The sequence below is a fragment of the Nothobranchius furzeri genome, chromosome 7 (assembly GCF_043380555.1).
Source record: "Nothobranchius furzeri strain GRZ-AD chromosome 7, NfurGRZ-RIMD1, whole genome shotgun sequence".
Lineage (NCBI taxonomy): Eukaryota > Metazoa > Chordata > Actinopteri > Cyprinodontiformes > Nothobranchiidae > Nothobranchius > Nothobranchius furzeri.
Window position 1 is genome coordinate 54,718,641 of NC_091747.1, and position 23,884 is coordinate 54,742,524.

Genomic DNA, 23,884 nt, shown 5'->3' on the forward strand with positions numbered 1-23,884 from the left:
CAGCAACAGTTTATTCAACGAGATGAGTCACTCTGCACCTCCTGGAGCAGGTTCTAGTCCTCATGCGATGCGCTTCATCGTCTCCAACATCCACGGAGGCTGGAAAAACACGCAAAAGCGCGCACCTCCATCCACCTAATGTCACGTCTCTCTGTGACTGATAACATCTGCACATGCTTCACAGTGACGCACACCGAGCGAGAGACAGCAGGAGCGATTTGTGGCAGCGGCAGCACGAGTGGCACTTGCAGTGGCAGCTCTGATACTTCCGGGTGGTGCCACGGCTTTTAGTGGCACCCGCGGCTTTTAGTGGCACTAGCCACGCCCCCTACCACTGCTGCCATTACACTTCCGGGTGGTGCCACGACTTTTAGTGGCACTAGCCACGCCCCTACCACTGCTGCTCTTGCCTGTTAGTGGCACTAGCCACGCCCCCTACCACTGCTGCCATTACACTTCCGACTTTTAGTGGCACTAGCCACGCCCCCTACCACGACTTTTAGTGGCACTAGCCACGCCTCCTACCACTGCTGCCACGGTACCTGCGGCTGTAGTAGTGACCTCAGTAATTGCAGCACTTATTGCATCATCGGCCTCATCATGCCAACGTTTTTATTTTTTACTTTATTAACAAAATCAAAACAAACAAGGCTGTCACCGAAAATATTTGAAATATTTCAAGCGGTTTACAAATGCGTTTCCCAGTCACTTCATGCATATACAGTGTAATGCAATCAGAAGCGTTAATGCATTTATTTTTTCCATCATTTTTGTTGCTCCCCCAGACGAATCCGTGACAGATCTAGTGGAAGATCCACAGACACTTCCGGGTGGAAGACCGGCGGTGGGTCACCGGCCTCCGGTACAGAGTCAGGAAAAGCAGGGGAGCACCAGAGCCATATGGAGAGCGCCAGAGCAGTTCTCAATTTCTGAAATAATTTATGACAACTGCTACCAATGTGGATTGTGGAATAAAAAGAGATAAACTGTTAGTTTTCTCAATAGTGTCATTGCAATCGGGACAGATACCGCCATCTGCCGGCTTAAAATGGTATTGCAGTACATTTTAAACAACTTGGGAGTGAAAAGGCTGTTTTGTCACTACAACGGATTTGGGGATGTAGTTTATTGTTAATAGATATTGTGGTTTCACAACAATAAAGTTTTGTATTGTGCATATGGATTTATGAGTAGTACGAAACAATGTCTGAGTTTCTTGTTCTTTAAATTACAGTCCAATTAATCATACATGTTTGAAATATAATGCTGAAATATTAACCTCTGAACATTTTTTGTTTGTTGATGATATTTCATTTTTAATTTATTATTATTTTGCATCATGATTTATTTTATGGTGTAGTGTCATGTGGTAATTGTTGCAAATTCTAAATGTAATTTTTATTTTCCTCAACTGAGGTCATTTTTATTTGCTTTATTCTTCAGTACGTTGAATGTAGGTTACATTGTTAACTGAATGTATGTGAAAACGAAGATTGAAATAGTTTAAAAAAAAGTTTAAAATGTACTGCAATAACCATTTTAAGCCGGCAGATGGCGGTATCTGCCCCGATTGCAATGACAATATTGAGAAAACTAACAGTTTATCTCTTTTTATTCCACAATCCACATTGGTAGCAGTTGTCATAAATTATTTCAGAAATTGAGAACTGCTCTGACGCTCTCCATATGGCTCTGGCGCTCCCCTGCTTTTCCTGACTCTGTACCGGAGGCCGGTGACCCACCGCCGGTCTTCCACCCGGAAGTGTCTGTGGATCTTCCACTAGATCTGTCACGGATTCGTCTGGGGGAGCAACAAAAATGATGGAAAAAATAAATGCATTAACGCTTCTGATTGCATTACACTGTATATGCATGAAGTGACTGGGAAACGCATTTGTAAACCGCTTGAAATATTTCAAATATTTTCGGTGACAGCCTTGTTTGTTTTGATTTTGTTAATAAAGTAAAAAATAAAAACGTTGGCATGATGAGGCCGATGATGCAATAAGTGCTGCAATTACTGAGGTCACTACTACAGCCGCAGGTACCGTGGCAGCAGTGGTAGGAGGCGTGGCTAGTGCCACTAAAAGTCGTGGTAGGGGGCGTGGCTAGTGCCACTAAAAGTCGGAAGTGTAATGGCAGCAGTGGTAGGGGGCGTGGCTAGTGCCACTAAAAGCCGTGGTAGGGGGCGTGGCTAGTGCCACTAAAAGTCAAGAGCAGCAGTGGTAGGGGGTCGTGGCTAGTGCCACTAAAAGTCAATAATCCAATAATACCTAGCTGCGGACATTGCCCAGGAAAAACGTTTTTCCTGGGCAATGTCCGCAGCTAGACCTTACTCCTAAAAGTCGTGGCACCACCCGGAAGTGTAATGGCAGCAGTGGTAGGGGGCGTGGCTAGTGCCACTAAAAGCCGCGGGTGCCACTAAAAGCCGTGGCACCACCCGGAAGTATCAGAGCTGCCACTGCAAGTGCCACAAGCGCTGCCGCTGCCACAAATTGCGCTCGGTCCTGCTGCACCGAGCATCTTTCACCTATAGACATGTAGCCTGTAAATAACACATCCGGCTGACACCTTACTTACTCCGGATCAGCGAGAGCCGAATGACCGCCAGTCAGCGCCTCCTTCACCTTCTATTCCAGACAGAAAGACGCGGGGGGATGCGCCTGTGCAAGTGTAAACTTCCGCGACACCTGTCAGCCTGCCTCCCGGATACTTTTCTCCCCTCCTGCCCCTCGACTACACGGGTTATCGTTTCCCCCCAGAACGCAGCAAACGCAGGCACGGCTGAATGGGAGATCACGAGGTTTGTATTAGAGAGGGAGGAGGAGGAGGTGCGCGATTATAGGTGCCCAACCTTGGTTCTTCCCTTGTTGGTGAGAGCGGTCTCACGATGCAGGACGGAGCGGAGGGGTTTCCAGGGTTAAAAAATGTGATTTAGTTCCCCGGCTGAGCTGGTGTCGAGTCCATCTTTTCTTCTGCTGGCATCTTGGCATCCTGCTCTGTTCCTGCAGAGGTGTTGGGAGGAGGAGGAGGCGCTCAGCTGACTGGAGGCTTCATTCACAAAGCCAAGCACGGCGATATGGGAGCTCATTTCCGCCACGTCAGAGAAAAACGCTCAAAGAAAGTAATTGTATTAACTTTTAAAATCTAAAGACTTATTTAAAAGATGAAAAGTTACAATCATTAGATAGAAAATCAAATACTTGAAACACGTGACTTGCTGTGCCATTATTATGAGACAAAAGTCATAATTATAATATATAAACACCATGAGCTACAAAGTCATTACTATTAGAAATAAAGTCATGAATTTGTACAAAATTATTTAGATATAAATACATAATAAAGTCACAACTGTGAGCTTCAGCTTTAGGATATTAGGTCAAAATTATGATATAGTTATTATCATTAGAAACAAAAAAGTGAGCTACTAATTAGATATGAAGTCATAATTATGATTTATAGTCATAATTATTAGTAAATGTGAGCTGCAAATTATGAGAGAAACTCAAAAATACAAAACAAAATGTCATTTGTGAATTATTGTGTCATTGTTTTGGGACAACAGTCATGATTATAATATATGGTCATAATTATGACACATAAAGTCATAACTGTGAGCTACAAAGCCATTGCTATTAAAGTCAATTATGATTATTAGTCAAAATTATGCCAAATGTGCAATTATTTTATATTCTACATTATGAAATGCAAAATTATGATTGTCAGATATGTTCATAATTAAATGCCTCCTTTCAGTCATAATAGTCATAATTCTGTTGCCCTGCGATGGACTGGCTCTCTGTCCAGGGTGTACCCCGCCTGATTGCCCATTGACCGCTGGAGATAGGCACCAGCCCCCCCCCCCCCCCCCCACACACACACACACACACACACACCCCAATGTGCTTTCTGTCACTCTAAATCAGACCCATCTCTGATGTTTTTATTTCTTAAGTTTGTATGAACAGTACATTTTATACCACTTTTACATCTCTGAAGTGAAACAGATGTCACATAAGCACTTGAGGAAGTGGGACACTAAATGTAAACAATGGATAAAACAAAATAACATATTTTGTGAGGTACTGGTTAGAGATAGTTGGGAAGCACTGATCTAGGTAATGCACCACAAGCATTTTTATTTTAGCTTGTTTGGCATAGAAACAATTAGAATCCTCTTCTTTTTCTGTCACTCCCAATACGTACATAACACACACCAATTTCTATGTCACAGCTGATGCCTTCATTAAATCTAATAAAATCTATAGTAACTATAGTCTGGTGACTAGTGTCTAGTTTAGCTACATTTAGCTTAGCTGGAGTAATATAGCCTAAAGGTTGGTTTATGCTTGACGCGTCCGCGAGGTCCGCAAGGCTCCGCGCGGAAAAGTTGCGTCATTTTGCGTCATTTTAACAACCACGCCCCTCTACCACGCCTCCGCACGGACCAAAATTTCCACAACGCACACCTAGGAAATTTTCTAACCACGCGGACGGTCAGACGCAGAAAAGCATGGCGGACCGGCAAGAACTAGTATGGCAGAGGTTCGTAAATACAGACATTTATATGATTCAGCTCTCAAAGATCGCCGTGATCAACATGTTGTTAATAATTCTTGGAGAGAAATAGCTCGCACGGTCGGAAAAGACGAGGACGCTGTAAAGCAGTGTTGTAAACAGTAATTTCTACTTCTATGGTGTCGTGTTGGATGCATGCCGTAGAGCTCCATGCTGCCCCGTTCAGTTTGGGAGAATATTGGCTCACCGCAGAGACGAGCCGCATGAACCGTAAACGCTGCGAGTTGTGAAGAGCGTTCCATCCGCGAGCCGCATCACCAAGCGGAAAGTGAATGCGTCAAGCATAAACCAAGCTTAACTCTGCCTCAACTGGTGACTTTTTTACTTCACTGTCAGCCAGACAAAATGTTGCTGCAGAGAAACGCCCAAGGTACTGACCCCACAATAGAAAATCAGAATGTCCACATTTATTTCAAACAATCTCAAACGTCACACTAAAATAAAGCTTTTAGCTCTGATTTAATTATTTCCTTATTGATATCAGTTTTCCCTTTGTTGTAGGTAATCCTCAGGTGTCAGCAGGAGGAGGTGACCACCTGCATAACGGAGCACCCTGGTTCTGAGCCAGTTGCACCTTTGTGCAGCTCTTTGGGGAGACGATGATCAGCAGGTTAAACAACTGTAAAATTGATTTTGTTCATACTTTTTGTTTAGAACTCATACATCACCAGTTTTTCTTTCTTACAGACACATGCCTCCGTGTGGTCAGGTGGTGTTGGTGTGATCTGGTAGGGCACACCCATGTCGTCATCTCCTGTCTCCAGGATCATGATGGGAGTTCTCTGTGCCTGTAAAGCAGGGGTATTTACTTCTGGGCCTGGAGGGGCGGTATCCAGCACGTTTTAGTTTTAACTCTGTTTCAACACACCAGATTTCAGTCAGCAGATAATTAACAGGCTTCTGCAGAGCTGCTGCACAGGTAATTCAACCACTGATTCAAGTGTGTTGGAGCAAGGAAACAACTAAAACGTGCTGGATACCAGCCATCCAGGACTAGAATTGAATACCCCTGCTATAAAGCCTTCCTCCCTCCTCAGGACTTTAAACATTAGTATTTTATTATGTTTACCTGATTTAGTAAATAAATCTCAATTTATAAATTTCCTGTTTTGATGCCTGTCCATAAAATCCTGCATTAGACAATGAAAGCTGAATGGATGCCTTTCATTCACGTTGGCATTCAATGTATTTTTTAAGATACACTTGAAATTAATGTAACGGGTCCCAGGAGTGGTAACTGCCGTCACAAGTAGGTTACCTGTATAAAGCAGGCAAAAGCAGAGTACTGAAGACAGGATGCCTCTCTTTTCCTTCCAGTTCACGTCTCATTTATTTTACAAACTCATGAAATTATAGTCACACGGTTCATTTCTGTTACTCCATTTCAGTTCCTTATAATTTCACTCCAAACAAACAACTTACATCACCCCTCAAGTTGCTTCTCACAGCATTCTAGTCAGAACGTATATTTCATTTTAGGTGACAAACACATTTCTATTGTTGATTACTTTAAACAATCACTCTCTGCCAATAGTTCATATTGAGGTTCTTTTTTACAGTGTATCACTGAATTCAATCATAGCGTGCTATCTGCAATCAAATGTTACCAATCAACCATGCTCTGTGTAAAACAGACTACTGAAATAAATTGATAAAATGTCCATGTGCTATATGATCTTACAAACATCAAAACAGGAAATTATTAACAGGGTTAAACATTTGAACTTTGCCACTCAGTTAAACTATTCTTATAAAACACACTCTTTTCTTGTCACTGTCTGTAATACAGTAGAAAAAGTTCGCCAAATACAATCATACTCCTTTTTAATAGCGCTGAGACTCCCGTTTCAGCATAATAGCGGACACACGGAAAACCGTTGTCCCGGTAACAGCCGTTTGTTAGTTTACCGGCCGTTTGACCTAAGATGGCTGCCGCGAGTGAAACCGTTACATATTAAACAGTTTTTTGTTCAATTTAACTAAAGCATAACAACGTGGCACTGACATATATATATTGCTACCAGCTTAATAAAACAACTTTTAAGAGTTTATTCACATTTTCTGACCTGTATAAAGCAGGCAAAAGCAGAGTACTGAAGACAGGATGCCTCTCTTTTCCTTCCAGTTCACGTCTGAGGAAACGTCAGGCGCAGGCATCCCTTTATCAGTCCCCAGAACAACAAATCCATAAACAAAGGTTCCGCTCTGACTTAATGTGTCCATAAATAAAACATAAGCGTTTAAAAGACAAATAATATATATATATATATATATGATCAAGATTTAAATGTGGCAATCCATTTCATGGGTGCTACACGCTCCCCGACAACAAAAGTGGCCCCCGACACTTTGACCGAAAAAAAAAAAGATTTTACAAGAACCTCCAACTAGTTCCAAGTTTACTCAACCTACACACGTGGAAACAACCAGCTGGCCCGTACTCAAACAAACATTGGGAAAAGAGGCGGTGTACAGTGGTATGGAGTAAACTGTGTCCCATGGAATGGTGGCAAACCTGGATGTAATTGTCCAAAACTGACAGCAGGAGCAAGGTAACAGTTTGCAGTGTGAACCACAGGATGTGGCTGGTAAGTTGGGTGACCCAAAGATGAGTATGTTAACATTTCTCTTGGTCTTCTCTGTCTAGTAGATCTCCGTGGGTGAATAGAAGGACTCTGTTCAGGCTCCGACATCCCCTGTTGCTGGGGTCCAGGCGGAGGGTATTCTACATCCCCATCAGGAGGGTCAGCTGTCCGATCATCCTCTGGTTGTATTTGATATGGGTATTCCTGCACAACTTCAGGTTGCAAGTCATTCTGCCATGCAACACCTTCACATGCCTCAACCGCCTGCTGCACGGTTCCCTTCTCAGTTCCACTTTGTCTGTACGCTGCCGTTTCAGATGGGGTGCCACTGTGATCATGTGCATTCCCCTCCTGCACCCTTTGTCTTGACCCATTCTGGATTTTAGTCAACTTCCTTTTAGGAAAGGGTGACATATGAAGCTCTGGGCTCCCCTCCTCAGGGATCATCCGTTCCTCAGGGAATGTAGTCCTTCCTGGCACGGTCCAATTTATTGGTACCCTTAGCCAGTATCGAGCCCCGGATTCCTCATCCGACTCAGATGTTTCTGGTTGGACTGATTTGTCTTTTCTGCCATTGACTCTATCCACGTTGTTTCTCTTTTTCCTCTGTGTCTCTTTGTTGCTGTGTGAGAGGTGTTCCATTGGTAGATCATTGACTAACAACAGCAGATTTCGGTGTAGGGTCCGGATTCTCCCCTTGTCATCCCCTTCAGGGTAAACAATGTACACAGGGTTATCTTGGACCTGTTCTTTAACCACGTATATCTTCTTTTCCCAATAGGAGTGCAGTTTCCCAGGTCTTCCCTGCTCTCCTAGGTTCCTGACAAGGACCCTGTCTCCAGGCTTCAGGACAACCCCTTTTACTTTATGGTCATAGTAGGTCTTGTTTTTGGCACTTGATGACAGGCTGCTATTTTGGGCTATCCGGTATGCTTCTGACATCCTCTTGCGCCACTTCTCGGCATATCCCTTGTGTGTCAGAGTCATCCTCTTTAGCCAAACCAAACAGAAGGTCCACCGGGAGTCGAGGGTGTCGGCCATACAGCAAGAAATGGGGAGAATAGCCCGTTGACTCATGTCGAGTGCAATTATAGGCATGAATAATCTGCGGAAGGTGTTCTTTCCATGTCTCCTTTTCTTTCTCTGTCAGTGTACGCAGCATTTGTAGTAGTGTGCGGTTGAACCTTTCAGCTGGATTACTCTGGGGATGATACGGGGTTGTTCTAGAGTGGCCAACTCCAGACAGGTGTCCAAGAGTCCGGAACAGCTCGTTCTCAAACTCCCGCCCTTGGTCATGATGTAATTTGTTGGGGAATCCAAAACGAGGGACAAAATCATTATAAATCCGCTCAGCTGCTGTGTGACCCGATTTATTTTTCGTTGGGTAGGCCTGTGCGAATCTTGTGAAGTGGTCGACCACCACTAAGATATACTCATAACCGCCCTTGCATTTCTCGAGATGTAGATAGTCAATACAAACCAGCTCTAGAGGTGAGTTGGACTTTAAGCTGCTCATGGGCGCCCGTACACGAACGGTTGGTTTCTTTTGTTTTATGCAGGGACACCTCCTAGTTATATGGTCCTCTATGCAGTCCTTCATTTGAGGCCAGTAGAATCTTTCTCTAGCAAGGTGTAACACCATTTCAGTGCCAACGTGGCCCATGTGATCATGAAGGTGTCTAAGCACCATAGTCTGATACTTGTTGGGTAAGACCAGCTGTTTCCGCTCTGGTGTTTTCCTGTATAGAATTCCATCTTCCAGGTCAAGTCGTTCCCATTCGCGGAGAAGCCTGTTAGCAGACCACCTTAAAGATCTTCGGATGTCATCGGTAAGTCTAGTATTTGACTCTTTCAACCTTACAATCTCTCCGATTGCTGGATCCTCCCTTTGGGCTTCAACTAAACTGTCATGTCCAATTGTCTGTAGAGGTGGGTGTGGTTGCAGAATAACATCTTGTGAAGAAGCCATGAGAGCAGCCACCCAGGCCACCTCCCCTCTCTTGGCGACCCTAGCGCCCTCCCAGGCGGTACTCACCACCTCCTGGGGCAATTATTCTGTACAAGTCGATATAAAGTGTTCAATGTCGAGGGGAACACGGGACAGAGTATCCGCATCCACATTTATTTTTCCTGGTCTGTACTTGATGTTGAAACGAAAGTCGGACAGTTCCCCTACCCAACGATGACCAACTGCATTCAGCTTGGCTGTACTCATAATGTATGTGAGTGGGTTGTTGTCCGTGAAGATAGTAAAATGTGGAGCATAAAACAGATAGTCCCGGAATTTTTCACACACTGCCCACTTTAGAGCCAAGAACTCCAACTTGCCACTGTGTAGATGGTAGCCTCGCTCTGCGGGTGTGAGAGTTCGTGATCCGTAACTGATGACTCGTAACTTTCCACACTGTTCTTGGTACAACACAGCACCAAGACCCCGCTCAGATGCATCTGTGTGGAGTATGAAGGGTTTGTCAAAGTCTGGGTATGCTAAGATTGGAGGCTGTGTCAACATATTGACGAGCTGCTCGAGAATTTCCTGATGGTAAGTGGTCCATTCAATGGGTGTTTTGGATGACAGCTGAGGCCCCTTTGACTTCCCCTGATGGGAGTGAGTTTGTGATGTTGGAGACTTTCCCTTAAGTAGCTCATATAGTGGTTGAGCGATTCTTGAAAAATTCTGGATGTACGACCGGTAGTAGCTTAGGAATCCAAGGACCCTCCTTAGGTCACCTACGGTCCGTGGTGTATTAGCTTTCAGAGCCATCACAGCATCTAGGTCTTTGGGATCCACACGAACTCCCTCTGCACTGACCAATCTTCCAACATAGCGAACTTCAGCTTTGAACAGCTCACACTTTTCAGGGCGTAGTTTCACACCTTGACACTGCAATGACTGAAGTACTTTCCGGAGCACTTCTACATGCTCTTCAAAAGATTGTGAGAAGCAGAGAATGTCATCCAGGTATGGTATACAACAGTCATCTCTCAGGGGACCAAGGACCTCCTCCATACTTCTCTGAAATGCTGCAGGAGCATTTGAAAGACCAAACGGGATTCTCACCCACTCAAATAGACCCCAGGGTGTGACAAAGGCGGTAAGGTGTCGTGAGTCTTCAGCCACAAACCCCTGGTGATACGCTTTCCCTTGGTCAAGGATACTAAACATACTATACCCTCCCAAGGTATCAAGCAGGTCTCTTATTCGAGGCAACGGGTGTCGGTCTGGCACAGTCTTTTGGTTTAGTAGACGGTAATCGATGCAGAGGCGCAATGTGCCATCCTTCTTTCGGACACACACAATAGGAGCAGCATAAGATGATTTAGATTTTACTATCCATCCTCTCACAAGGAGTTCTTGGATGTAATCCTTTACTTCCTTCAAAAGAGGTTTTGGTATAGATGTATAAGCTCTCTGCACAGGAATTTCGTCCTTCAAATTGATTACCATCTGCAGGGTTGGGATGCATCCTATGTCACTTGAATCTCTGGCAAAGGTTTTGGACTCCTCATAAAGCATTTTCCTGGCAACCTCTTGTTGTTCTGTTGTCAAATGGTCAATGTTTACTGGTGGGTCCCAGAGAGGTGGAGTACACTCAGTTGGGCCGGCAATAATGTTATTGACTCCCACATTGGGAATAGGTTGGTTTGGACAATCGACATTCAAGATCCGTTCAATAGGCTGTAGAGTGCCTAGAAATGTTCTTTTTGGCAAGGTAATGTCATGTTTGGTGTCGTTAGTTACTGTGATCATTACATAGGGCTTGGTGCCTTGCTTTATGTGTGCCAATCCTGTGCACACTTCAAGCTGCTCTAAGGACTGACTGCCCTCTTCAGCTTCAAACAATACTGGATGATCAGAGTAATCCATGGTCGGTGACAGCTGACATTTCAGCCAAGTGACTCTTTGAGCAGGAATAACCATGTCTTTTCCTCCTATCCTTAGAGGACAATGAGGCTGGCTTGGTCCTTTTGTTTGGATAAAGCTCACTAGTGCTTCGGCCCTTTCAGGGTCAACAGAGATGGCATTGTGGAGTAACTTGACCATTGTTGGTATAGCTTGTTGTGGCTTTCCCTCAATTATTTGTTCTATGACATTAAAACCAATCAGTGGTCTCTCCATGGGCAAACTGCTGATTAATACTGGAACACCAATAGACAGACTGGGGTCTTCGCTCCCAGGAAGATTTATCACTATGGGTACCCAGCCATCAAATGGGATGAGGTCACCATTCACTGCATAAACTTTCAGTTCATCCATTTCCTCAAGGATTTCTGAAAGTTGGTGTAGGGCAAGATCAGGCAAATACCTGTTCTTCCAGTCCATGCTTATAATGCTGACTTGTGCTCCAGTGTCAAGTAGAGCAGTTACAGCCAAACCATTCAAATTGCACTGAATCAATGCTTTTTTTCCAATTAGTTTGGCAAGCGTTCCTTGTTTTGTACACTGGACTGAACCAATATTAGGCTGAGGAGATGGCTCTCCTTGCTTACAGACAGGAGCTTGTGTAGTTTTTAACATCGTCGTGTTGGGTTTTAGTGCATGGCTGGTTTGAATCCCAAAGTTTCGTGAATTGTCTGGTTGGGGCTGTTTTAATCCGATCACTGGGTGCCCCGCTGCAGCGATTGGTCTATGTTTCCCTGATTCTGTTGTTTACGTAAGCAGCCCACAGCTCGGTGACCATCCTCCCCACAGAAGAAACAATGGGAACAATCAGAGCGATTTCCCTCCACACAGCTTGGACAGCCATATGATTTCTTCCTATCTCTTCTTCTGTTTTGGACAGGAGGCACAACTGACTCGGGCCCATGTAGCTGACTCTGTTGTCTCATTGTCTCCACCAGGTTTGTGAGCTCTTCTATCTTAGCTGTGAGTTCTTTGATCGGGTCTGGCTTGGTTTTGGGACTATGGCTCCCTTCCTTATTACACTCCTGGACTATGTTGAGTTCCAACTGAGCACTATGCGCACCTGTGGCATGTCTGCGAGCAGGCCCCATCCTCTTGTGCCTTTCACTTTCCTCACTAGTGATCCTTGTTAAGTGACGTAGAATGGTTTCGTCACTAACATCACTAGATGACAACAAAGGTTTCAACTCTCGCCGAATGTCACTGTGTTTGTATGCTAGCCCTTGGTAGACTGTGTGTAGAAAAACATCTTGAACCGTAGCAGGAGTGTAATTTATTCCTGAGTCTGACAGTTTGGAAGTGAACATGACCTGCTGTTTTAATCCTATGACCCGATATAGGAACTGCTGGGGACTCTCACTCTCCTCCTGTCTAGCACACATCAATTCTTGGAAAAGTTCGGTACTGTTCTTTTCCCTGAGATGTGCTTGTAGAAACCCCTTAAGCTCCATCACAGTCAGGTCATCTTTGTTTATTAACATGTCCTTAAAAGTGCCAGGTTTTACAATCCTGAGCACACCTCGTATTATTTCTGCATCAGGGAACCCATCCTTTTGTCCTTCTTTCATCTGTTTACAAATATTATTGTAGCTTATGTCTGAGGAATGGTCACCAACCTGGCCACCTTGCACCTTGAACTCTCTCCTCTGGAGGTAGGAGAGCTCACGTAGTGAGATTATTTCCTCTCTGGTTGGTTGAGCTGTCAACTGGTGTACTGACCTTTGTTGGTGGGTGTGTCTGTGTTCTGAATCGGGTTGGGTAGGTGGTGGAGAAGAGGGCTCAGTTTGCTGGTTGGTGATGTTTTGTCTCAACATTCTGCCCAGCTCCTCATAGCTGTTGAGCATCCCTTGTAGCTCCAAGGTCTTGTTCCCTGAAGCAGTTCTGGCAGGACCTGGTCTGGTAGTCTCATTACTCCAGCTCTGTAACACAGGATCAACTGGACCAACATCATACACTCTCCCACCAGTTTGAATCAGGTCACAAATATCATCTTTACCAGCAACATTAACAGGCTGAATAGATTGTGTGCTTACATTGTCTCCAGCACTAGTCATATTACGGTTCTTTACAACAGTATCAATACAGTCTTTCAACACTAACAACTCAGCCATTCCACCGTCCTCTGATTCAAGTAAGTGCTTGCTGTTCATGAAAGTACTGATATAGTCAAAGCAGCTGTCCTGGTCTTCCTCTTCGAATTCTCGTCGGTCTGGACTCGGAACTGAACCCACGTTATTGGCAATGTGGAGGAGCTCTTCAGCTGACAGAGTGAACAGACTCTTCTTAATGTCCCACACAAGTCTCCTTCTTTCACTCATAGCCATGGCAACAGCACCTCTTTGTTTTCCACACGGTGAGTAACGACTGGTGAAGACTTGACCTCCGCCTCAGCTCACAGTTCCCTCTTATGGCTTCAATGAACCTGGTGGTTCCAGATATCATCAGTTGATCAGCACCAGCTCAGCAGATGGCGCCGATCCCGGACGAGCCCCCAAGATTTGTAACGGGTCCCAGGAGTGGTAACTGCCGTCACAAGTAGGTTACCTGTATAAAGCAGGCAAAAGCAGAGTACTGAAGACAGGATGCCTCTCTTTTCCTTCCAGTTCACGTCTCATTTATTTTACAAACTCATGAAATTATAGTCACACGGTTCATTTCTGTTACTCCATTTCAGTTCCTTATAATTTCACTCCAAACAAACAACTTACATCACCCCTCAAGTTGCTTCTCACAGCATTCTAGTCAGAACGTATATTTCATTTTAGGTGACAAACACATTTCTATTGTTGATTACTTTAAACAATCACTCTCTGCCAATAGTTCATATTGAGGTTCTTTTTTACAGTGTATCACTGAATTCAATCATAGCGTGCTATCTGCAATCAAATGTTACCAATCAACCATGCTCTGTGTAAAACAGACTACTGAAATAAATTGATAAAATGTCCATGTGCTATATGATCTTACAAACATCAAAACAGGAAATTATTAACAGGGTTAAACATTTGAACTTTGCCACTCAGTTAAACTATTCTTATAAAACACACTCTTTTCTTGTCACTGTCTGTAATACAGTAGAAAAAGTTCGCCAAATACAATCATACTCCTTTTTAATAGCGCTGAGACTCCCGTTTCAGCATAATAGCGGACACACGGAAAACCGTTGTCCCGGTAACAGCCGTTTGTTAGTTTACCGGCCGTTTGACCTAAGATGGCTGCCGCGAGTGAAACCGTTACATATTAAACAGTTTTTTGTTCAATTTAACTAAAGCATAACAACGTGGCACTGACATATATATATTGCTACCAGCTTAATAAAACAACTTTTAAGAGTTTATTCACATTTTCTGACCTGTATAAAGCAGGCAAAAGCAGAGTACTGAAGACAGGATGCCTCTCTTTTCCTTCCAGTTCACGTCTGAGGAAACGTCAGGCGCAGGCATCCCTTTATCAGTCCCCAGAACAACAAATCCATAAACAAAGGTTCCGCTCTGACTTAATGTGTCCATAAATAAAACATAAGCGTTTAAAAGACAAATAATATATATATATATATATGATCAAGATTTAAATGTGGCAATCCATTTCATGGGTGCTACATTAATATCAGCTGTTTAACAGAGTGGTGCAAAATAATGTCATGATTTTTGCAACAACCTGACCTTCGTGCAGAGAAACTCGGGAGACGAATGAGCTAAAAACAGTTTATTAAAATGTTTGACGGATGACTGAAGAGGTAACTGCTGGAGATCAGGAACCAGAAGCTTCTGCGAGGAAGAGCAGAGGTTAGTAAGAGGCGGTCAGGTTTTTCTTAGACTGTGCAGGTAGCTTACAGAGACTGAGAAACGCCACGGAGATGGAGCCACAGGTTTTAGTGTTTAAAGATCAGAAGGCCCTGAGGTAAAATTGAGTGTTAGTAATGACTAAAGAAAGACTTACAAAAGGAAAAGTTTAGGTACTTACGGTCTGAAGTTGTAGCGCAGACGGGAGACAGCAGAATGGTGGAGAAACAACCAGAAGTCTGGGAGAATGACAGCATGAGTTGCAAGCGGGTGAGCAGAAGGTAGTGGGTAAGCCGACTGCCAGTATGGTTGTGTGATCACTGGGAGCTTCAAGGAAAGAATTCCCATAGATCTGCACAGAAAATGAGAACGTAAGTTTGAAAAACGGCAGAGTCATGGGCTAGATATGGGTTAAAACACTCTGAGTGACCAGCTACCAGCTTTAATTCAAGGATGGGTTTACAGGTGTGTGAGGATGGGCCTGCCCCATGAGAAGAGTTTTCAGGTAAGCCTCTCCATGGTGCTCTGCAATGGTGACTAGCAAGGCTAACGAAGAGATTAAAGGGAACACAAACCCAGGACTCCGACCCAAACTCCTGACAGCAACACAACGACTCCTCATACAGGCGGTTGTTCCACGGGAGTACAGTCACACGCAGCTGCCCGAAGTTCAGCATCAGGCAACCTGTAGGCGATGTAATCATACGTGGCTTCTGAGCATGCAAGTTTACTCTAGCTGTACAGCGTACAATAATAATAAAGATTTATATTCTGCTGTGTTGCTCACCTTACAGGTTCTTTTAAAATCTTAACCTGTGCCTGCTTACAGCAGGTCTTTCAGGTCTTTTGAACTCGACACAGAGAGGTTCAGGCACAGGTACTTAGTCAGACTCCTGAGAAGGTAGAGCATCCACCACCACAGACTCGAACAATAGGTCCATATGCTTGTCAACTGGAAACAATGGGAAAAGATTACCATTAGTACAGATACTTATCCATAACCATCACTGTGGGTTTATTATACAGCATATGAACTACATGAGGTGGGATTGGTCTGCAGTAGGGATGTGTATTTTTGACTGAATTTATTGTAGGAATATTCAATAAACAGTCCAAGCTGATACTTATAACATGAGTTATCTGAACCATAATAGCGGGATTTAAATTTCAATGGTGGAAACAAAACCCAATGCACACTGCTGCCAACTAGCGGTCGACATTTAAAGTGCACCAAAAACAAAGAAAATACACAAATGTTTGCATGTAAATTCTTCCAAAAATTAGATACACTGCTTTTGAAAATGGATGTAATATCTCAGGAAAAAATATCACAATATATTATCATATCGATATTTTAGAGACACAGTTTGAGAATATCGATACAATATCACTGGAAAAATATATCGCGATATATTGCCATATTGATATTTTCTTACATCCCTTGTCTGCAGTGTACTTTGTGTACACTATGGTGTGTCTTAGCTCACCAGCTGCAGTTGATGCATGTGGCCGTGTAGCACTTTCATTGTAATGCAATGCAGTAGTTTTCAATTTAAAAAGAAAGAAAAGAATAAATGAAAAATAAATTGCTTTTAGACAAAAATATAGATTTTATGTAAAAAGTAAATAATTAAAAGCATGTATTTAACTCATTATTGATTATCTGTCCTGGATAACATTCTTTTGATGGAGAATACAGAACAAATGACAGAAAGCACATTGAATCTGATTTGTCCTGTTCTGACGAACAAATGTCAGATCTGTATACTGGTAAGAAATTTATAATCAAACATACTCACTTAGATAATTATTCAGTCAGAGTTACATCATATAATCCATTCGTTTCACTGCAAAAGGAGCAGGCAGAACTATGAACTAGTTTAGCCCGTCCAAGTAACATGGAATAAAAAATACATGTATCTGTATGTAGATGTAGTTTAAATGTCTTCCCACAATAGCTCATGTAGATTCTGTCTGAGTTATACCATAAAAATCCTGCAGTTCCACTAAAAGAGTATTTACCTGCAAAACAGCCTGTTAGCTCAGCTTTCTGCTGCTTCCTCTGTAGCAAGTTAGCAGTACATAGGTTAGCTCCAGTAGCTGCAAAGCCTCTGATGTTCCACAGATTCCTGAAAAGTTAGCAAACTTAACATAAACTGCAATAATTAATTCCACGAAACCAGTAATGAATATGTTGAGTTTTTAATATGTCACTCTGGAACAATAGACCATTGTACCGAGGCTAGCACAATGGCTTGCTTAGCAGCTAGCTAGTGAGCTAACATCTGGTTAAAACCAACTTAAAAAGTGGCTTAACTTACAGATTAACTAAGAAAAGATAAAATATATTATCAATACTCACTTTAGATCCTCAGTAGACACCACAGACAGCAGAAATAATGTGTTTGGGGCTCCAAATTCATGTTGTTGACCGAGGTGGAAAAAAAATGTCTTGGAGGCTACATCACTTCCGGGTCTCTGAACTGTCACTCAAGAGAAACCACTGTCCTATGGGAGAGGACTTCTCAGAAGTCCCACCCACCCAAAAGGGTTGTGTCAGAATTGCAACCAAAAACTCAGGGATTGCAAAGGAGAAAGCCAGAAAGTGTAAGTGCAAATCTAGTAGTGAGAGCAAAGTTGTGAGCAGCGAAAACGAAACTAAGGAAACTGATAACAAAAAACACATAGAGGCAAACAGAAAAAGGAAACATACTTTGTTACTCATTTTAAGAAGTTGATTCAGATCGTAAGTTTTTCTTTTGAAACATTTTTTTCTCTCTCAATGTCTTAATATTTGTTTGATCTTCAAAGTGTTTTTCTTGATCCTATTGGCACAAATCTAATCCGATACATATCCATCAAGCTTACTTTAATTCAGGTTGAACAGATATCAGTGCTTTTTAAAATCACACACAACAAAAGTTTGAACTAGATTATGTCACAGTTGATTAATAAAGGAAAATCAGGGCGGCTATTAAAGATCCAGAGTCCTACTGAGGGGATCTGCTCCGTCCGTGTGCAGCGGTCTCTGGCAGAACTCCAGAACCGATGCAGACTGCTTCAGAGAAAAAAATCTGGCTCTCTGTTCTTTTTATTAGAGCGCTCACTGCCTTCAGAAACTGCTGATGTGCCAATGCAGAGTCAGAACACTTCCTGGGCTTGTGCCCAACATGGTAGGATTCTGCAAAATAAGGAGTTCATCCAATTTAGTGATTACTTTGTAGACATTCTAAATCAAGGAACGATGCCTTCTCTGTATTAAGTGTATTGCTGTTTCCCCAAAACCAAACATCAGTAGAGCAGTGTTCAAACCTGCATATCCAAATCGTTAGACTTTATTTACAGCACAAAAATACCTGCATGAGTCACTGTGTGCTAACACGAGGTACGCCCTTGACCTACATAGAGAGAATGCACAGAATCAGTCACAGTGCTGTTGCTGCTGCTGGGACAGGTTCCTCCTAAACTGGGAATCAATCACCTCGGATACATTTATAAAGGTAAATGCATCAGATTGGTTCAGAGTCTGCATAACAACCAATTAAATAACACAGCCTAAACTTTAAAGAATGTCTGTTTTTTAATCAACACATTTTGCAATCAAAGGTGCATAAAATAAATAAATAAACAAGAACACAGGTAAATAGACAGTAATAAGAACAACTATTGCATAAAGATCAGGAAGAGGATGCATGGTGGAGCAGTTGGTGTAGCACTGTTGCTTGCAGAAGGAAGGTTGCAGGTTCAAATCCCAGCTGCCGCCTTTCTGTGCCGAGTTAGCAAGTTCTCCATCAGAGGTGTGGGTTTTCTCCGGGTACTTTGGCTGCAGACTGAAAGCTTCTCCATTAGGTTGATTGAAGGCTCTATCGCCTCACTCACACCAAATATGGAATGGATGCAGTCCGGTTTCCACAGATCATTGAGTCCGACCAAACCATTCCCATTCAGCACCGAAAGTTTCCATGCAGAGAATTTTTTTTCCAGACGCTCCATGTGGATTGTCATGAAGTATATATATGAGACAGACAGGAAGTGATATGTTTCAACAAGGTATATTTGGTGTATTTCAAAGTAAAACATGTGTTGCGTTGTTTTATCCAGCTTTCTTGGTATTATTAACAACAGGGATGTAAGTTCACAGTGTATGATAATTCACGTTATTTTACAAGTTTAACTTTAAACTTAATAAACGTAGTCTTATCAAACCTGCTGTCAGTCGTGGCAGATGGACGCTCATAATGGGCCAGGATCTGCTGAAGGTTTTTTCCAGTTAAAGGAGCGTTTTCCTCTCCACGGTCGCTACGTGCTTGCTCCGTATGGCTGTAAAGTCACTGACACAACAAGTCACTTGATGCATTCTGCTGGGTTTCCTCACTTAGGAAACTTTTAAATATTTAGCATAATGAACTGAACTAGTGCGCTGATGCATAGGTTCAGATGGAATGTTTACTTTGTAAATAAAGACATGTTTATGTTTATTCATTTAGCAGACGCTTTTATCCAAAGCGACTTACAATTCATAACCTATGGGGTATGTTGTGATCTGTGGGGGAAACCGGAGTACCCGGAGGAAACCCACGCATGCATGGGGAGAACACGCAACTCCATTCAGAAAGGGTGCAGCCGAGTTTCGAACCTGCAACCTTCGTGCTGCGAGGCAACAGTGCTAACCACTGCGCCACCATGCAGCCCAAATACATGAATAAACTGAAATGAATTGTGTCAAATTTCGAATCCTCTGATGTTCTCGTGGGAGCAGATTTTCGGAGACGTTCAGCACACGATTTGTAGTTGGTAAAAATGGTCGTCTGGCTGGAATCCATTTGGAAACTGGACCAAATTTCTTCTATGCTTGCCCCTGCTGAAAAACCGGCATAGAGCAACGTATGTTATGTTTTGGTGCTTGTTTGGTCCAGAATGGGATGATGGTCCAGAATCCATTGACCAGCATTTTATGCCTTGATGGACTTGGAGACCTGTCCATGGTGTCCACTCATTGACCCCTGGAGATTGACGCCAGTGGGTAATTGGGTGGGTGGATGGAAGACAAAAGCACAGGATCTAAAAATGAAAGAATGAAACTGACAGAGGTGTGACCAAGTCACTGCTCTGCAGGTCACAAGCAAGTCACAAGTCTTTCTAGTAAAGTCTCGAGTCAAGTCCAGGTCAAAGACAACCAAGTCTAAGTCGAGTCCAAAGTCAGTGATGTGGAAGTCCATGTCAAGTCCTAGTCCTTAACTTTGAATTTTCAAGTCATAATCAAGTCATCTGTCCAACTTCAATTTAATGACAATGATAATAAACTTCAGAAATAAAAAGCTTCATTTATTTGCTCAAACAAGCAGAAAGTGCAACTGAAACTGAGAATAAGCAAAGTACTGCTGCATTTAGTAATAAATCAAACCCAGAACGAAGAATGATTTATGATTTTTGTCCATGTCGGGCCACTTTTGTGCTAAAATATCAAATATGCTCAAGTTATCATCAGGTCAACAGATGCAAGTCGATTCAAGTTGCAAGTCATTGGCGTTCAAGTCCAAGTCAGGTCAAAAGTCTTTATTGATTTTATCAAGTCAAGTTAGAAGTCATTAAAATAATGACTCGAGTCCAAGTCATGTGACTCGAGTCCACTCCTCTGGAATCTGAGGACTAAAAAATCCATCCATCCATCCATCCATCCATCCATCCATTTTCATCCGCTTATCCGGAGTCGGGTCGCGGGGGCAGTATCATAAAGCGAGAGGCCCAGACTTCCCTCTCCCCAGCCACTTGGGCCAGCTCCTCTGAGGGAATCTCAAGGCGTTTCCTGGCCAGGTGAGAGACATAGTCCCTCCATCGTGTCCTGGGTCTACCTTTAGGTCTCCTCCCGGTTGGACGTGCCCGGAAAACCTCACCAGGGAGGCATCCAGGAGGCATCCTGACCAGATGCCCGAGCCACCTCAACTGGCTCCTGTCGATGTGGAGGAGCAGTGGGTCTACTCCGAGCCCCTCCCGAATGACCGAGCTTCTCACCCTATCTTTAAGGGGGAGCCCAGCCACTCTTCGGAGAAAACTCATTTTGGCCACTTGTATCCGCGATCTCATTCTTTCGGTCACTACCCAAAGCTCATGACCATAGGTGAGGGTAGGAACGTAGATCGACCGGTAAATCGAGAGCTTCGCCTTCTGACTCAGCTCTCTCTTCACCACGACAGACCGGTACAACGCCCGCATCACTGCAGATGCAGCACCAACCCGCCTATCGATCTCACGCTCCAGTTTCCCCCCACTCATGAACAAGACCCCAAGATACTTAAACTCCTCCACTTGGGGCAAGACCTCATCCCTGACCCGGAGAAGGCATTCTGCCCTTTTCCAAATCAAGACCATGGTCTCAGATTTAGAGGAGCTAATTCTCATCCCAGCTGCTTCACACTCGGCTGTGAACCGCTCCAGCGAAAGCTGAAGATCACGTTCTGATGAAGCCAACAGGACCACATCATCTGCAAAAAGCAGAGACCTGATCCTGAGGCCACCAAAACAGATCCCCTCCACACCTTGGCTGCGACTAGAAATCCTGTCCATAAAGGTTATGAACAGAATCTGTGACAAAGGGCAGCCTTGGCGGAGTCCAACTCTCATTGGGAAAGAGCCCGACTTACTGCCGGCAATACGGACCAAGCTCTGACACCGGTCATACAGCGACCTAACAGCCCGTATCAGAGGGCCTGGTACCCCATACTCCCGGAGTACCCCCTTCAGGGCCCCCCGAGGGACGCGGACAAACGCCTTCTCCAAAGCCACAAAACACATGTAGACTGGTTGGGCAAATTCCCACGCACCCTCCAGGATGCCCCTAAGGCACATATGTCAGACACAAGGCCCGCGGGCCAGATGCGGCCCGCGGAGCATTTTTATGTGGCCCGCGAGGTAAATATCAAAAATATATTAAAACTGGCCCGCTGGCCGATTTTACCGCAAAGATTTCAACGCCCATGATGCTTTGCGGCGTTAGCGCGGAGCCGACGCGCCCCCTCCTTCGTGTTTTTTCCAGCATCTGCTGCCGGTGTCTGCAGCTCTGCTGTCTCGGACAAAATGAACACTCTTCTCACTCAACGCCGAGTTCACTCAGCTATTTTCTGACGTTGAAGCCCAAAAACGGAGATTCTAGCCGCTCAGTAATGTGTTCACGACTGAAAGAGAAAGTTTTCCAACTAACGTCCAGACAGAGCCGATATAACTCCAGCGAGCAGCATGACTCTGTGGCTGCTGTCGTTGTGTTTCCTCCCTGACACACAACAACGTGGTCAAGCTGCTCAGACATGTTCATCAGCACAAACCTATGTGAGCAGCTGTTGTCATCTAATGTTGTCATTATTATGATGAAGATGAACAAAACAACAGGAGTCTCCTCCTCAGCTCAGATCAACCCCATGATGCAGGTATCTGGCTGGAACAGGTGAGCATCACAGTAAACCAGTGGAGCAAACTGAGCTTTAAATATGTTGGTTTGATGCTCTTTTTCTGCTCCAAAACATGAAAGTTAACAGGTGAGATGTTGTATTTTCATTTCAGATAAAATGATATTTTTATTTTGTTGTTGGCCCGTGAGAAAATATTTAACCTACAGTAAACAGGAAGTGGAAAGGCTGCAGATAGATGAATAGAATAGAAAATCCCTTTATTGTTCCTCAGTGAGGAAAGCTAGACGTCACAGCAGCGATGACTCTTATTAAAGGAGAAAAAAAGGAGAATAAAAAATAAAAAAAATGAATAAACAAAACATAAATCCTGAATAGATTTAAAAAATGCTGATTATACCACAAGTAACGAATACCACTGATGCCTTTTATTTAAAACTGACTTGCTCGTGTGTAATTTGGTTATTCCACATTCAGTGTTAATGCAGAAATATGTTTGTTTCCAAATTTAAAGGTTCAAAATTGCATGATTGTTGATAAAGAAAATGTGCAAATTTGCCGTCACTTTTTCAAAAAAAAAATTTAAGTTTGGCCCTCGACTCCGTCCCAGAGTTTCATTTCGGCCCCGTGTGAGTTTGAGTTTGACACCCCTGCCCTAAGGGTATAGAGCTGGTCCAGTGTTCCACGGCCAGGACGAAAACCACAATGCTCCTCCTGAATCTGAGGTTCAACTATCCGACGGGCCCTCCTCTCCAGAACCGCTGAATAGACCTTACCAGGAAGGCTCAGGAGTGTGATCCACCTGTAATTGGAACACACCCTGCGGTAGGGCTGCTCGATTATGGCAAAAATAATAATCACGATTATGGTGACTGAAATTGAGATCACGATTATTTAGGACGATTTTTCAATTTATGTTGATTTTATTTGTTTTTATTCAGTCATAAAACTGCTCAGGGCACAATCAGGACAAAAATAAGAAACAAGATGATCACTAAAAGAACTCCTGATTCCCAGGATAAAAAGACCAATATACTTATAGCTCATAGTCTATGACCCAAGGGCTATAGACCTTGAGTCTAACCAGTACAGACCCAAATACCAATATCTTGCAAATACTGACAGCAAGAATTATACAGAGGCATTTATAACAAATAAATGCAAATAAATTCATGTTCACAAAATGTTACATAACATTTATTGAGTTGTGTCAAGGTGCTGTAGGAGAGTGCACTAGCACAGTGTCCTCAGAGAGATTAGTTATCAGCGTGAGGAACTTATTTCTACCTTATTTATAAACTATTTATTTACAGGCCCATCAGTTAATGTAATAATTGTCCCAACCACAGCTGCACCCCCCCCCCCCCCCACCCCCCCCCACCCCGGTCTCACAGCAATCGGGCAAGCTGCACGTGTGTTTAGCACGCTGCACGCGCACATTTAGCTGTTTTTAGCTGCTCATGAGACCGCAGGTGCGGTGTGTGTGTCACTCACTCTGGTTACTCCAACAAGGAGCCGGCTCCGAGAGCTGTCTTTAGCGACTGACGCATCACTGCATCATTCCCTTTCCTAATGTTGTGAAGAACGGTCCGGAGCACAGGCGGAGTGTTTAGCTAACCTGCAGGAAATGTC

At 43.6% G+C, this 23,884-nt stretch overlaps 2 protein-coding genes across 5 annotated transcripts in view; both read right to left on the reverse strand.

Annotated features, from left to right (window-relative positions):
• Positions 1-23,884, reverse strand: part of myripb (myosin VIIA and Rab interacting protein b) — a 213,259-nt gene that overhangs the window by 169,448 nt on the left and 19,927 nt on the right. For 2 of the 4 annotated variants that reach the window (XM_070553217.1, XM_054751112.2), the window contains exon 1: positions 2,855-3,044. The exons of 1 other annotated variant lie outside the window; for it this stretch is intronic. The gene's annotated coding sequence lies outside the window, so the exon portion shown is untranslated. Of the gene's footprint in view, positions 1-2,580; positions 2,812-2,854; positions 3,045-23,884 lie in introns of those variants that run through there. One more of the 4 variants, XM_054751111.2, reaches the window with a different exon arrangement.
• Positions 11,766-19,031, reverse strand: LOC139070621 (uncharacterized). The gene is made up of 7 exons (XM_070553218.1): positions 17,215-19,031; positions 16,875-16,981; positions 15,640-15,804; positions 15,428-15,537; positions 15,034-15,204; positions 14,904-14,965; positions 11,766-14,837 (listed from the first exon to the last, which is right to left on the reverse strand). Exon 7 carries the CDS (start codon positions 13,392-13,394, stop codon positions 11,766-11,768), a length of 1,629 nt encoding a protein of 542 aa, XP_070409319.1. The 5' UTR covers positions 13,395-14,837; positions 14,904-14,965; positions 15,034-15,204; positions 15,428-15,537; positions 15,640-15,804; positions 16,875-16,981; positions 17,215-19,031.

Bases quoted from the DNA above. Each gene is read 5' to 3' on its own strand.
- LOC139070621 (XM_070553218.1), bottom strand. From the start codon at position 13,394: ATGGCTATGAGTGAAAGAAGGAGACTTGTGTGGGACATTAAGAAGAGT.